Source organism: Pinus tabuliformis, chromosome 1_2, assembly GCF_031772625.1.
Source record: "Pinus tabuliformis cultivar Carrire ecotype Pingquan chromosome 1_2, CPIR1, whole genome shotgun sequence".
Classification (NCBI taxonomy): Eukaryota; Viridiplantae; Streptophyta; class Pinopsida; order Pinales; family Pinaceae; genus Pinus; species Pinus tabuliformis.
This window is the reverse complement of record NC_142298.1, coordinates 1,333,808,587-1,333,825,692: the sequence shown is the minus strand read 5'-3', so window position 1 is coordinate 1,333,825,692 and position 17,106 is coordinate 1,333,808,587. Positions and strand designations below refer to the sequence as shown.

Sequence of the window (17,106 nt, the reverse complement as noted above, 5' to 3'; positions counted from 1 at the left end):
GCTTCTTCTTTCACTAGATTATTATTAATGTTTTTCTATCATCAAACAGCTACCAAACAATAAAATCAATGAGACAATAGAACACAAGATATAGGTGATCAACTAGGGCCAAAACCTCTCCAACTTGAGAGGAAAACCCACCAAAATTCTCTCTTTCTTATAGACCTTCAATTGACAAATTTCTAGACCTTTGACCCTTGACCAAGACCCTCCAAGACAAAGTCACACCTTACTTCCAACAACTTCTGCCAAGGTCGCAGGGGAGCAGCTCCCCCCCCCGAACCCGCTCCCGAATCGCGCTCCCTTTGGGAGCAACTTGGGACGAATTTCGAGAGCAAATCCGAGAGCGAAATTTTTGCTGCCTAGCCTTTTTGCAAATTTTTTTTGTAATAACATTCCAAATGCAATTTTTTTCAAAGAAATAAATAATTTTTTAGTGGGGCAGCCTAATTATCAAGCCTATGGCCCTAGTATTGATACGCGATTCATGGTAATGTTAAATTCTTAAAGTAAAAGTGACATTCTCCTTAATCTTCATTTTCATCCTTTTACTTAAATTTTTAACATTACCATGAAATGACTCGAGGATGTTTGAGAGTGGTTCCGACCTCATTGGATTTCATATGGAGAAAGTAGAATTTTAAATCTCATTCAAAATCCAGCAAACTTATCAGTTTTTCAGGATTTCAAGATTGGGGGGATTGCAATGTTTCCATTGGATTTTGTCATGTATTAGGGTATGGAACTCATATTTAATGAAGAGCACCAATCCCTCTATGTACCTTGATGTTAGTGACATTGGTTGTCGAACTCCTCTATCATGACCCTACTAAAAATGTAACCATCGCTAGAACAAAATCTTGACTTGACATGCTATGTTTTTTCTATCTTATGTTAATGAGGGTCATATTAATGACAAAGATCTTGATTTTCCAACAAGACTCAAAAATTAGACATTTCTCGCAGCCGCCAGAGACCCAAGCATTAGCAATAGACAATAGATTTACTTGTCTTTTCTAGTTTCTAGTAGTTTTTATAATTGTTGACTCTTTCATATTTATTATGATATTTTTTGTAAACAATATATGACAATTTAAGTTTGAAGTTTGAAGTTGGAAATTATAACTCACTGGTAATGAATTATGAATATGATGCTTCGTGAAAGTTGAAAATTGTTTAATTTCATTTCATTTTATAACATTTCATTCCATGTTAGATATTATTTGTTGTAATGGTTACACTTAGCTTACAAGTACAACTTTAGTGATCAATAATGATAAATGTTATATATTGAATTTTGAAAGCTTGAAACTTTAAGATTGATGAATCATGATTCATGAGACTCAATATGTTGTATGTTACTAACATGTGGACGTGGTTGATGAAGATTATAACTTCCAAATGATTGTTGTTATATTGTTCAATCTATGTCTTTTTATATCTAATTCATCATTCTATAGGTTTTTATTGACATATATGCATCAAAATATAAAAAATATATATATTATATTAAAAAAAAAAAGCTCCAAGATTCGCTCCCAAACTGGGAGCTTCTAAAAATGTCGCTCTCGCTCCCAAGTAACCTTGACTTCTGCAATTTTGACTTTCAACGGCTTTGTCTACATCTTCGACCTACCTAGCAACTTCTTCTACAACTTTGACCTGTCCAGCAACTTCTTCTGCAACTTCTGTGAAAACTTCAAAACTAAAATCCTATTGCCGCAACCGTAATTATTTTTCTAATTGTTAATTTTCGGTTAACATGTTCTTTGCTTAGGACAGTTACTTCAAAGTTCCATATAGCCCATTTTACAGTCCCTTATACTTCCATTAGCAATAAATAAATTTTATAGTAACTGAAGAAAGAACGTGAAAAAAAAATGTCAAAGGCAAGCCAAGACAAGAGAACACAAGAATATGGCTCAAGCCACGGAAAAACCCCAGGATGGGGAAAACCCTTGATCAATTCTTCTTATTATTAATGTCAAATGTTCAGCAAAGAGAGAGAGTACAATAATACTAGGTCAAGATTGACTTGCCAATTAGGAGATGCATTATCACTACCCTCAATCATAGATGTACTTCTGAAGCTGACAAGATATACCTTCTTAGGTTGGCGACATGCGTAGAAGAAGCTTGGACTGCTTAGGGCTCCTTCCAGTCTATCCAGGAGCTGCCATAATCTGACCAATTCGGTCAACCATCCAACTAGCATTCAAGGCTACATAAATACATCAGATATTAGGTTGCAGAATATTGTTGTTGCTAACTACTTCTGGTTAGAGCATGTGGCACACTGCTTCTGCCCTTACTTATTCACCAAAACAGCCTTCTACAGCGACGACTCTCCTCCAAGACAGTCAGTCCTCTATCAGCTACAAGACAAGGCTTAGTCCAGCCCCCAAACACACCTTGACGCCAATATGCCTTCAACAAAACAAGTCTGCAATTCACCTAGGCACGTATTTACCCTCCTCATGGACCATTGTTCAGCAACATAATGTCTGCGAAGCGCCTAAGAGGAACTTCTGAAGGTACGGCCTAACTAAGGGAGAGTTTTCATATCATAAGAAATATATCTAACCAACCCAAATCTGCCCTTATGCCTCAGCCAACCCCAGGGATAACTCGAACCTGTAATGGAAGATAAACATGCTCAAAACAATTCATACATAAGCCCAAACTTGCCTCTAAGAAGCTCGGCCTTCTGCCTAGGAGACTCAGCCCATCAAACAACTCTACACAAACATCAACCAATCCCTTCTTCCTTCGCCAGAAACACCTTCCTTCTAGGGTCATTTCAGAGAAGCAAACGTGTGATTGATGTGTCCAAATGAGGATGTACACCTATATAAAACAATTTGTCCTTATGATGGTGAAGCCAACTTTGACAGTTGGAGGCAAATTTGAATTTCAAATTTTCAATTTTCTCGCCTTAATAAAGTTATGACTTATAGAATTTCTTTTAAATAAATAATATTTTTTCCTTATCCAAATTCAGTGTCGATTTTGGTCCTCTCAAAAAGAGGAATTCAATGCCACAATTATCTTCCTCAAAGGAGTTGTCCAAAGTGGGATTGTCCCTAGTTTCCAATTTTAACACTCCCTCTCAACTAGGGAGAATTCCACCTATCAAACCAACAACTATGTCACTGATCATCATGCCATCATGAACCATCTATGTATCTCGATTTTGCTCTGCTCTGCTGAACATTGAAATAATAATGAAGAATTGATCGAGAGTGAGTCACAAGACCTCACAACTTTCCACTGACAAAAGTCAAGCCAGACGTAAAACCTCAATTAGACTTGATCACAGATCAGGTTGAAGAACACCAAGCATCCTAGTCATAGGGAGTACGGCAATACCCGATGCATCCATCGGTAGTGCTATGGTCCCTAACCATTTTTCCCACCTCATTGGCCAAATGAGAGGTACTTCCCATGTGTCCCGGACTACCTGAGTAGGATGATACTGAATCAATAACAGGGAAGGAATGTATCACATCCTACTCACAACCACATGTAGGGAAAGGACGAACCACATCCTACAATCACACATTACAATCACATGTAGAGAAAGGACGAACCACATCTTACAATCACATATCATAACGCATGCAAAACACCGAGAGTAGGGAAAAGAAGAACCATGTCCTACACGCATGCAAACCAACAATAGTGGGAAGGATCCTACATGTGGGGAAAGGATGAACCACATGCCACCGACATGTCAACCACAGATCGTAGGGAATAAACATTCTATATGTGGGGAAAAAATGAACCACGTCCCACTGACATGTCAATAGATGCCCTTATGCATTTCTCACTGGGGTATCTGCAGGAGAAGGTGAACCACTCATCCTACTCATATGCCATAGGAGAAGGTGAACCACTCACCCTACACACATGTCAACCATCATAGGGGAAGGTGAACCACTCACTTTATGGTCACTCATAGCTCAAGAAGTACCCCAAGCCCCCAAGAGCTCCCAAAGATCAATGTTCAACCAGGACCATCCTAGTAAGGTCTATCCATGACTCCTAGTCTCTTTCTAAAGAAAGATAATCTTGATATTACAAAGAGGCCATGAAAGGATGATAGTTTGCTCATCCAACCAACAATGATGAAACTTGGAAGCTTCCCAATGTACTGTATCAAAATAAAGCAGTACCCAATACTTGGAGTTGTCGTAGAACATGGATTCTCTGAAAAACAAATCCCACTCAAGAATATCACAGTTATACAACGGTGGATTTCAGCATGTGCACAAAAGGCTCATTGAAGAGCTTCTTCAACCAACTGGCTTCATAATAATTCATACTTGCTGCTATATACATTCAGCCTCAATAGTGCTTCCAGAGCAACCGAATCAAGAGATATAGCACTAGATGTGCTCTTTCAATTCTTTATACTGCCAATTCAGACAACAATAGATTCATCCACAGATAGATTCAGAGTCTTTACAGCGAGGCATATGATAAGTGTTTGTCAAGAACACCAAGGATCCATAAGATATATATATATATATATATAGATCCAGACCAGCAACTTCTCTTTCCCATCAGACTTTTAAGTACAGGGAATAGTGCATCAAGGCTAGGTCTTCCATCTTGAAAGTCAACATCCTCTTACTTTGATAAATGAGAGCGCAGACATCTCCAATAACTGCATATTTACAATATTTTGTCCATAGTACCTTCTGAACATAGGGAGAGTGATCTTGCCAAAACATAGACATCGAGCAATCTGCAACCTACTACTTTTCTTGTTATTATTCCTTTGGACATTGAGGTAAGGTCATCCAACTGTTTTGACAGGGATTTTATAGCTCCCTCTAAATCCTTGCCTCAGTTGGTCATTTAGCCTTCATCAACCCGTTTGTTATCTTATCACCAAATTTCCAATGCACTTGGTAGTCTCTTTCACATGATCTACCCGACAAACCTTAACAGCAGTCTATTAGATGCCTGCTGCAAGGGAGGATGCCATACACTGTTTCTACTTGAAACTGTTTCTGAAGTAGTTTAACTGACAATAGGCCAGACTTTTGCTGTCACACTCCCTTGATTATGACTCTGATCTTCTGCAGTAGGTGATGATACTTGATTACAGCTCTTGATAACTGTATATCAAAACAATGGACTACTACCAAATCTCCAAAAATAAAATAAAAAACTTAAAAAGAGAATTCCTTGTATGCTGGTAATTTTCTTGCTGCATGATACACCATGGATCAGGTCGGCTCCAAAAGAGCTCATACATATATGAATATGTATAGTACTATCATTGTTTGATGCTTAGGACAGATACACCAAAGCCACGCCTCAATAGTCATGAATTTTCTTCTTGAAGACTAATTATGAATTGATCACATTCAGGTCTGTAATAATTCACAGAGGTTCCATAACTTTATTGGATATAGAGAAATGAGATGAATATGTCACAAGCCGTAACCACTTCAGAACAAGTTCTTACTCTGCTAACCAAATTGACATCCGCTTGTGATGAGATGCCCTAGAGGGTGAAGGGTCACAAGTACCTTTGCTATTCACAAGTCTTTTGATGTTGGAACTGGAGCTCTGGATAAGGGTCGAGAGTCTGTAAATGAAGAGCTTATACCTGGTGTTCTTCGATCTTCCACAGACAAGGCTTCATTGGACCTCTACTCTCTCCTTGCAAAGATGGTTAATAGATGAAACTTCCAAAAATAGACCCTTGCTCTTCCTATGATTCCTATGCACGAGGTTATAGAGACATGTTGAAATCACTGAGATTTCTTAAGCCGTAGATATAACACGTTTCTTCTCAAACCTTAAAGAGGATCAATACTGTTGCAAAATGTACTTGGTGCCTTAGGATTACTGTAGGAAGAGATTCTTGGTAAGATGATAAGATCAAGAGATGTCTGAAGACTGATGCCATAGAAGGTCATCAAGACTGATTTCCCAATCGGGCCAGTGACATTAAATCTGACAGAAGGCTTACAAGAATTTGATTTTAAAGTGGCCACTGAATTCATTAATCAAAACCATGTGATATTAACTTCAATGAGTGATCAAACCCTTATGCATAGCGTACTGGAGTTGAACCTCTGTGCAACGATTGAGACTGTTTGTCCTTGACAGAGATTGCAAACACTGTCATACTTAGGGTGACAGATGACATCTGAATCAACCTCAAAAATGGATTGCATCAGGAACTCAACTTCACTTATCCAGAACTGGACCAGAATTACCTTAAATTCTTAGAGCCAAAAATACTCCACAAGACAGCTTTCTGAGCAAGACTTTATTGTGCAAGCCTGCAATAAAGCCATACATGACTATAATACTTCTGATCCTTCATCAATACATAGCAAGTTATGCTGAATTAAAACTGATACATGATGCCAAAAGGGGTCATCCAATCATTAAAGTCATTCGAGATATAATATAGTGCCAGGGCAGACAAGACCAATCATTATACTATATAGCTTGTTGTAATAATGAACACTGATACCATTGAGATGTGGATCATATCAATATAAAAGATATGGATAGAAATACCAAATCAAATTCCTTACGAACTAAAAGGCTTGTAGCTGTGAACATGCAAGATTGTCATAGGGGAGGGAATAGCTCAAACACAGAGATGCAGAGAGATATCTATAGCGCAAGCCATAGTCCAAAAGAGAGTGCAAGATCCTGAGGTAAACGACCCATAGATCTCAAACAGATGCGAGCTATTGTTCTTAAGGATTGGTCACTGGTATGAATTTGAATCACTATTCATATCGGCACTGCTTTCTTTGATAAGATGCTCAGCCTTGAATGACAATTTGACATGCTCCTCAGACTTCTGGCACAGAGATCATGGGAACTAGTCCTTTACATATTGGACTGTAATTGAGTCTCTGAATAGGGCTATCAAAATTATAGGGTTTCTCCCTCTGCTTCCATTCTTTCTGATTTGAAGATTTCGAGACCCTCTTCTTTTATAGTCACAGCAAATGTTCATTCCACAGTCTGTAGAGTCTTGTCAACAAAGTTCTTCTAGTGATTGCTTTCTTTTTTTCACTCTTGCTTGGACTTGTCCTCTCCTAGCTCTGATCCCATGTTAATTTTAGTTTAATATGTTTTTTGCTTAGGACAGTTACTTCAAAGATCCATATAGCTTGGACTGGTTAGGGCTACTTCCAGTCTATCTAGGAGCTACCATAATCTGACCAATTAGGTCAATAATCCAACTAGCATTCAAGGCTACATAAATATATCAGACCTTAGGTTGTAGAATACTGTTGTAGCTAACTGCTCCTGGTTAGAGCATGTGGACAACTGCTTCTGCCCTTAAGTATTAACCCAAATAGCCTTCTACAGCTACAGCTCTCCTCCAAGACAGTCTGTCCTCTATCAGCTACAAGACAGGGCTTAGTCCAGCCCCCAAACACACCTTGACGCCAATCTGCCTTCACCAAAATAGGTCTGTGGTTTACCTGGGCAGGTATTTACCCTCATGGACCACTGTTCAGCAACATAATGTCTGTGGCCTGCCTGAGAGGAAATTCTGAAGGTACAGCCTATCTAAGAGAGGGTTTTCACATCATAAGAGATATATCTAACCAACTCAGCCCTGCGCTTATGCCTCGGTCAACCCCAGGGATAACTCAGACCTGTAATAGAAGATAAACATGCTCAGAACAGTTCATACATAAGCCCAGACTTGCCTCTAAGAAGCTTGGCCTTCTGCCTAGGAGACTCAGCCCATCAAACAACCCTGCACAAACATCAACCATTCCCTTCTTCCTTTGCTGGAGACACCTTCCTTCTGTGGCCATTTCAGAGAGAAGCAAATGTGTGAGTGATGTGTTCAAATGAGGATGAAGGACACCTATATATATAACAATGTCCTTATGGAGGTGAAGCCAACTTTGACAGTTGGAGGCAAATTTGAATTTCAAATTTTCAATTTTCCCGCCTTAATAAAGTTGTGACTTGTATTATTTCTTTTAAATAACTAAATATTTTTCCTTATCCAAATTCGGTGTTCTTTTAGGTCGATTTTGGTCCTCTCGAAAAGAGGAATTCAATGTCACAATTATGTTCCTCAAAGGAGTTGTCCAAAGATGGATTTGTCCCTAGTTGCCAATTTTAACAACAATTTATCTGCTATGGCAAATATCAAATAAATCACTACAATCTTCACAAATAAACTGCAGAAATAAAAATAACGTTGGAACTGAGAAAATATTAGCACACGCACATAAAATGACATCATTATTTTTGGACAAATGTCCCCGAAAAAACCCAATGTGGGAAAACCGATGTAGTAGTTGAGGGTTTTTATTATTAAGCAACAGTGAAATATGAATACAATCTATGGATGCCCAACTTGCAATCCAGATTCCAAACAGCAAGAAAAGCTAGGCAAAATTATCCGAGGGAATTACCCTTCTTCCACGAGCAACCCCAAAACAAATTTCCTTCAGAAACTTGTCCTCCTGAAACCCCACACTGGCCTCTGTGCAATGCTTAAACTAGCCCTATGATGTCTAGCCCAAAACTGCCTCTAATGAAATCATTATGCCTATCTCTGTTGAGAAAATCACTTCTCCGACACTTTGGACCCTTTGCCCAGCCTCTGGAACTGAAGACGAAATTTCCTCTAGCCAAATCAAGTTACTTGTATGAAGCAATTGCGAAGTCCTCTATGTTGCCTCACTAGAAATAACTCGGTCACTTGCTACTGCCTCTCCGAAACTGCAAAAATTCCTCCAAATCATTGTCTCTGCCCCTCACTGACTCTGCTTCGATCTTTGGCTCTCCGGCAACTACTACTACTCTCTGGAAATTGATCTGCCAAAGAAAATGAACTGTCAGTGTATCTTCTCCAAGTGCCCATCGACTTCTTCTTACAATTCTTTGTTGGGACTCCAACAGCCAAGATTAAATCTTAATCAAGAGCTATGATCATCCTGAAGTCGATATGTGTGAGTTTCTAGACTATTCTCACCTTGACTTAATTAATTCTAATTAAGTACATAATTTAATTAAGTCATCTCTAGGTGGAATTTCCATAAACGATTTTTGGGGTTTAGAGATCTCATGCATTCTAGCCTCTCCACCAAATTTCGTAGCTAGAACACATGTGATGCTACAGAAACTGTGGAATTTCCATAAACGATTTTTGGGGTTTGGAGATCTCATGCATCCTAGCCTCTCCACCAAATTTCATGGCTAGAACACATGTGATGCTACAGAAACTAACACTCCTCCTTAGCAAGGACTGTGTTCTCCCCAATGTTGCACATCCTGCTACAACACCCTATCTCTGTATCTCCTCCTGTCACGATGTTGATGTCTAGCCATACTACTTTGGTCCTTTATGTGAATGATCTCTTTCTAAGAGGTGATGACCCTCTCATTCATCAATGTAAGAGGGAGTTGGCTTCTGAATTCGAGATGAAGGACCTAGGACTAATGCACTACTTCCTAGGGCTATAGGTCTGGTAAAACCCAAGTGAGATTTTCCTTTCTCGAGGAAAATACATTGTGAAGCTACTTGAGAGATGTGGGATGGTGGATTGCAAGTCTGTGACTACTCCGATGGAACTCAACTTTAAGAAGCTATGTGGAACTGTTGTTGGGCCCAGATTAGCGAACCCTTCCGAGTATCACCAACTTATAGGGGCCCTGATGTTCTTGGTCAACTCTCGCCTTGACATATGCTTCACTGTGAACACGTTGAGTCAATTTATGGCTGAGCCTCATCACATTCATTGGATTGCTACAAAGAATCTCTTGAAATATCTTTGGGGCACAATCCATTATGGACTAAGATACATTGTCAAGAACTTGAGACTACATGGATATTCAGATGCTGACAGGGTTGGCAGTGTGGTGGATCGCAATAGCACGTCTGTTTGCTGCTTCTCTTTGGGGTCTGCTTCAATATCATGGATGAGCAGGAAGAAAAAATCAAAGGAAGCACCGTCGAGGCCGAATACATTGTCATTACTGTGAGTATGGCCTATTGTGAAGCTATTTGGTTGAGGAAAATCTTCAGTCAGTTGTTTGAGCACGTGTTGGATACCACTGTGATATTCTGCAACAACCAGAGAGGGATTCGCCTATCAAAGAATCCTGTGTTCCAGGACCGCTCCAAGCACATTGATATCAGGTACCACTTTATTGGGATATGGTACAACGAGGAGCAACAAGGCTCCAACACATTAGAACAGATGAGCAGGTCGCAAACATTCTCACGAAGCCTTTGGGAAAGGTCAAATTCTTAACCTTCTGAGAGCGACTTGCAGTCATGGAACGACCCTCCTATGAGTGTCCCATATGAGTTGGACACTGAACTCTTGGAGCTCCTGGGGGCTTACGGTACTTCTTGGAGCTATGAGCAACCATAGGGCGAGTGGTTCACCTTCCCCTGTGATACCCCATGATGGTTGACATGTGTAGGATGAGTGGTTCACCTTCCCCTACCCGAACACATGTATGTAGGGTGAGTGGTTCACCTTCCCCTACCCGAACACATGTATGTAGGGTGAGTGGTTCACCTTCCCCTATGATTGACATATGCATAGGATGAGTGGTTCACCTTCTCCTATGGCATATGAGCAGAATGAGTGGTTCACCTTCCTGCCAATGCCCCAGCGCACATCTTACCCATAGAGTTCGGGGCTCATGGGAAGTACCTCTCATCTAGCAAATGAGTTGGTAAAAAATGGTTAGGGACCATAGCACTACCGATGGACGCGTCATGTAATGCCATACTCCCTATGACTAGGATGCATGGTGTTCACCAACTTGATCTAGGATCAAGGACTGACTTTTGTCAGTGGAGAGTGGTATGATCTTATCACTCACTCTCGATCACTTCTTGTTCATTATTACTTCATGGTTCAACAGAGTAGTGCAATGATGACAGAGATGGTACATAATGATAGGATGGCATGATGATGACATATGGATTGGAAGGTGGAATTCTCCCTAGTTGAGAGGGAGTGTTCAAATTGGCAACTAGGGCCAAATTTTACCTTAAGACAGCTCATATGATGGAGATGATTATTGCATTGGGTTCCTCTTTTCGAGAGGTCCAATTTTAATATAAAGGTCATCTCATTCTGACAAGCAAAAATGGAATTTTGAATTTATTCTCTCTCATGCAGAAATTGTCAAGGTCGGCCTCGGTGAAATGTAGGCTCAAAGGCCCAATAGATGTGTCTCCTCACCAATAGGAGTGACTTCTCTCCTCATTTGTACATCACTCATCTCATCACATGTCTCCCTCTCCTCTCTTGATGGGTTTGTACAACTTGGAGGCAGCCTTCTCTACTTCACACGTGTGAAAGGAGGACGAATTTCTGGACTGTTTTGCTGGCCGAAAATTTCACGATTCCAGGGCAGCGTTGACCCTTGCTGTTTGACAAAGTTTTGACAGCATTTTGGAGGCCGAAATTTGATTTTTGGAGGCCACATTTATTGTCACAGATATCAAGGAGTTTGGGACAGTTTGACCAGGGTTGACTTCAGCTTTGACTTCAGATTTGACCGCAGAATTTACAGCAGTGTTTTCTCTTGGAAGGCCAAATTGATCTGCTGTTGACTGAGCTACTTGAAGGACTTTTTGGTGTTGCTTTGAACAGCATTGACTTTCTGTTTAGGGCCGCAGTTGACTACTGATTTTGACAGGACTGTTTTGGGTAAGTTAAATTTGATATTTGCACTCTCTCTCTGTGCTGAACTATTGAATAATAAGAAGATTTGATCTAAGGATTTTCCCCACATTGGGGTTTTTTTTCCCTGACTTTTTTTCCCTTGTCTTCTGCACATGTTTTATGTTCTATCTGAATTTACTATCAATGTGTTTAAGTTAATGTGATAGCTACTGGAAACAATTGAAATTGTCAATCGGGCTGATAAGGAACATTGAAGTAAATTGTGCTAAAGCATAGAACATACCATTGTTATCTAAAATTAACAGTTCAAGAACAAGACATAATATGAGATATAGTTGTAAATATAGAAGGCACCACTGGCTAGCAGTCAACCATTGCTATACTAGCATAATGTGAACAAGGAGTGTAGCCTCAAAAGCCAATTATAAAAGAGTTGCATTGATGGTAAGTGATTGATGACCAACATTTCTACACCTTGAGGTTACCTTGTCCAAAGGTGGTTCCACAAAAAGGAATCCAACAAAACAAACTTGGGTCAACTACAAATTTATACGCACTTGGTTGGTTGTGTGCGTGCCAATTTAATACATTCTCATAGTCAAACATTAGTTAGAACATTTTAAAAACAATCATTGCAACAATGCTTCCCAAAAACTGAGTAAGAATAATTGGAACTAAGATTTATATTAATGTTGATTATCAAAATAGGTCAAAGGGGCTAGTGATTACAACCTGCAATAGCAGTCCAATCAAAACAAGGGTACAAGGGCACAACAGTAGAGAGAGATAGATTGTCCATAAAAATGAAAATAATAGAAATTCAATCAGAACCAATTTTCAAATTCAAAAAACAGAAGAAAAGGACACCATCATTAAAAAGAATGTGAACATGGTATGTAGCCTCCAAAGCCAGTTATAAAAGAGTTACATTGATGGCAAGTGGCTGATGACTAACATTTCTACACCTTAAGGCTACCTTGTCCAAAGGTGGTTCCCCAAAAAAGGAATCTATCAAAACAAAAATGGGTCGACTACAGATTTATACGCATTTTGGTTGGTTGTGTGCATAACAATTTCTTACATTCTCATAGTCAAACATTAGTTAGAACATTTAAAAAACAAGCATTGCAACAATGCTTCCCAAATAAATGAGTAAGAATAATTGGAACTGGGATTTATATTATTGTTGATTATCAAAACAGGTCAAAGGGGCTAGTGATTACAACCTGCAATAGCAGTCCAATCAAAACAAGGGTGCAATAGTAGAGAAAAATAGATTGTCCATAAAAAGTGAAAATAATAGAAATTCAATCAGAACCAATATTGAAATTCAAAAAAGAGAAGAAAAGGATACCATCATTAAAAATAAGGGAATTGAAACAAACATCTGAAGTGTAGAGACTAAGAACTTGTTTCTAGTTCACTTTTAAATATTATTGGGTACCCATTGCAAAAAAATATGTAAATTTATATACATCAAGAATCAGTAAAAGAAACTGTTTTTAAATGTTTTGATGCCAAAATTGTTAGAAAGATTTCACATTATTCTGTAATTTTCCTAGAGTAGAGTTGGAAGGATCTTTTGTTCTTTCGTGAATTTTCAACGAGGGGCATGTATCTTTGGTGTTGGCCTAACTTGCAAACTGAAATATGAACAATTATGAAGCCTATAATTGTAAAACATCTACCATAAAAAGCATTGAAAAAGCCATTAGAGAAGAAGACATCTAATGTTCTGAACAGAAAAGGGCGTACATTGCCAAAGCAAAACAGAAAATACCAACATCCAAAAGCATTAATGAGACAGTAAAGAGGAAAAGGTACATGTGCAGAAGTACCTTGCCATAACAAAAAGCTCACGAACCATCCTTGATCCTTCACCTATGTACTTCTGAACCAATTCAGAACCTGAAACTCTAATAAAGGTGCAGTCTGTGTGATGAGCAACTGCCCTGGCAAGCAATGTCTTTCCAGTGCCAGGGGGTCCATACAACAGTACACCCTTAAACAACAACAAACAAAGGGAAAATGCATTACTAAATTTCTGAGATGTCTAAATCCAATATAAGAAGATCACAAGTAATTCAAGAAAAGAGGATATTACTTAATCTCCGTCTGGAAGATGTGGACAGGAAGTATACCTTTGGTTGAGCTATTCCAAGACTTTCAAATAGTTCTGGATGCTTGATAGGAAGCTCGATAACCTGCACATGCATTAACATTGAATAGCATGTCAAAATCTGCTAACAGCACCTTCTGAAGACATTTTGTGAAGTTCAGATAAGCAATAGTCCTTCAAATGAAAATAAAAATGGTCTACCTCTTTGATTTCCTTAATCTGTTGGTCAAGACCTCCAATCATGTCATATGTAGAATCCGGCACTTTCTCCACCTTCATCAGGTTGACCAACGGGTCTACTTTGCTAGGCAAAATCAAATGAAGCACGTAGCTATCATTACGAAGAGCTACTCTTGTAGAAGGTGTGATTTTTGTTATGTCAATGTTCTTGTCTACATCAACTACATACTTTCCTTCAGGATGCACCTGCAGCAGACCAGAATATCACTAATTATCGCGTCTCTTACTAGTTCGGAAAATGTAATCTTTGGATACTTGTACAGTAACTCTTATTCATTTCACTGGTTATATTCCTTGAAAAATTAGAAACAAATTTAATCCAAGTAGTAATCATTTACTGGAATGTGTAGTAGTCAGATAGATTATACTATACTTTCAGTAAACACCATTTCCTTCATATTGTTAAATGGAACTACTCTGCCGAGTTGAAGTCCTTTTTAAGTTCTACAAATAATTATCCAGATATTGCTTAGAAAAAGCAACCCGGTGGTAGCAAGCATCCAAAGTAACATGCATAGCCAACCACAACCTCAAAAAATATAATTGAAGGTAACTACCATAAAGGCAATATTAAATTCACTTCTCCTTTATTTCGATTATACACCAAGAATTAAGTAATACTGTTAAGACGGTCGAATAGCATTTCCCCACCCATACCATGCTATTAGCAAGTTAGCCGGGATTTCTTTCTTGAGTTGCGCCCCGATTGGAACTCGACGAAGAAGCTTTGGACTTTTGTTTTTTATAAATAAGCTTTACGGAATAAAAAGTTTTGGCCTCCAAAAATATAAAGTTTGGACCAACCTTTTTAAAATGGATGAATTAGTATGAATAGCCAATGGAGTACTGGTTCAGTGGTGAATATAGTTGTAAAGATGACTAACAAGTCAGAAATGACAATCTGGCAATCTGCATGGAGTTCCCATCAGAAACGTTGGACGGATAACTTATATCACACAGTGCCCTTCCCTTCCGTAAATCTATAACAATGTGAATCACTGTGGAAGTCTCCGATCACTCACAATCTGAATAATATTTAGTCTTATCCCCTCTATTTGTCCAATAGACCTTGTGAATACTATTTAGTCTTATCCCCTCTATTTGTCCAATAGACCTTGTGAATACTATTTAGTCTTATCCCCTCTATTTGTCCAATAGACCTTATTAATCTTAGGTCACCCTAAACATCATCATCGTCACCGTCCAATTCCCTATAAGCATGAATAAAAGGTTGGGGCCAGGTGCAAGCCCAGGATGACTTTCATGGAGGAATACCCCCGTCACAGGACTTTGGCTGGAAAAAAGTGCATATGTTCAGCAGTTTTCCCCTCAAGGACTGTTTTATCCACGCAGGAAAGTCTCTCTAGGTCATCAGTTATTGCGCTTCTCTGTGAGTTTAAAGGAAGCACGTTCCAAAACAAAATTGACGACTTTAAAATTTTCTATAATAAGAACATAAAACAACGAAACAGAACTTTGAAGACCGAGCAGATCTTGATATAAAACCAAATAAAGTTGAACAATTTAAAGCAATTAAAGCAACAGTACAGTTTGGAGTAAGCACCTTAACCAAAACTTTAGACTTCCCCATAACTTTAACAACTTCACCAACATACGATCCCGGTTCCTGGAGCAACTGTAATTCCTCCCTCAGCGCTCTCACTGCACAAACAACAGCAAAAAAACAAAAATATTTAAACACTTGCAGAATTACAATATCGAAAAAGTAACCCTCTCAAAAATAAAACCTTATGAACAAAATACTAAGAAATCATGAAACCAGTAATTATAAAACCTGCCACATTTGCAATCACAGAAGCAAAATAACAAAATTTCACCCTAACTTGCAGAGGAAGGCAACAACCCATTTAATAAAATTTAAAGATATCCAATCAAAAGAATTAAAACTAAATTAAAAACAGCCAGAAAGCTGAAATTTTTTTTTTCTATGTTAAGACTAAACTAAGCACCCACGGGGAATTGAACCGGTGACCTATCGCAAGGAGTGCCTTAACAGCGCACCCATTCACCATCAATCCAAAGCCCACAAAGCCCCGTGGGCCAGAAAGCTGAAATTTTGAACACGTCGTAAAATAAAGAAAATTGAAAGCCATTACACAGTCAAATTAACCCTAACACCGTCAATTTAACCCTAAAGAAGCAGGCAACACAATAACTACGTCAGGAAAAATCTTAACACGAATTTCTGACCTTTGGAATTAAGATCGTTTCGCTGGGCTTCAAGACGGTTAAGATTGTGCGTCTTCTGACGGACCTGGAGCTGGAGATCGTGAATATGTTGAAGGTAATACTGGCGCAAACCCTCGCCATGCTTCACCATTCTGTTAGATTCTTTGGGGGGCTGATGTTTCTCCTTCAATTTTTCCTTCGCGTTTGCAGCGGCCTCCAAGTCCGAGGCAGGTTTCAGAATTCCTCCGAGTTCCTCTACACGCATCGCTACAAACCCTCAGACGAAATGACGGAAAAATGAAAAGGAAAAAAATAAAAGCGCTTGCAGCTTTCAAAGAATTTATAACACTCTGGGAGGAAGAGGAGATATTTTTTTTATTAATTATGTACCCTTCTTCTTTAGTGATGAAGAAAGCTAGTTGAAATGGTGAAAACAGGGGTGTTGTTATTGCTCCCACTAAAACTTGATTCCTCAACTGATGTGTTTATTCTCATTCTAACTGTGATATTCGGTAGCTATCTATACCGTCCGCTGTCTTTTACTTTACAGACCGCAAATTAATTCACTTTTATCGTTGTTCTAATCTAAATTTTATCATTCTGCTCATTTATATATTGCTTGGTTTTTAACATTATTTTTATTATATTTTATTTATAGAATATTTTTTTAATAAGATATTAGTTTTTGAATGGTTATATCTTTTATTCCTATAATAACTTTCTTTAATAAGATTAATATTAGTTTTTCAACGGTTAGATTAATGGCCTAAGATTTAAAAGTATACTGAAATTCTATTATTTTATGAACATCAATGAGTTATTTTAAGTGGTATTGCTTTTTTTTTTAGATATTTACAATGAATTCATCTATGTTTTTGGATGTTGATC

General features: G+C 38.5%; 1 protein-coding gene across 1 annotated transcript in view; it reads right to left on the bottom strand.

Moving 5' to 3' along the window:
- The window catches only part of LOC149211121 (26S proteasome regulatory subunit 8 homolog A), a 28,930-nt gene extending 12,344 nt beyond the window's left edge, over positions 1 to 16,586 (bottom strand). Inside the window, exons 1-5 of the mRNA XM_089396916.1 lie at positions 16,240 to 16,586; positions 15,593 to 15,690; positions 13,990 to 14,214; positions 13,811 to 13,873; positions 13,508 to 13,671 (exon numbers count right to left, since the gene is read on the bottom strand). Coding sequence (XP_089253042.1) covers positions 13,508 to 13,671; positions 13,811 to 13,873; positions 13,990 to 14,214; positions 15,593 to 15,690; positions 16,240 to 16,483 — 794 coding nt within the window. The 5' untranslated portion in view covers positions 16,484 to 16,586. The remainder of the gene's footprint in view (positions 1 to 13,507; positions 13,672 to 13,810; positions 13,874 to 13,989; positions 14,215 to 15,592; positions 15,691 to 16,239) is intronic.
- Between the last annotated feature and the right edge of the window lie 520 nt (positions 16,587 to 17,106).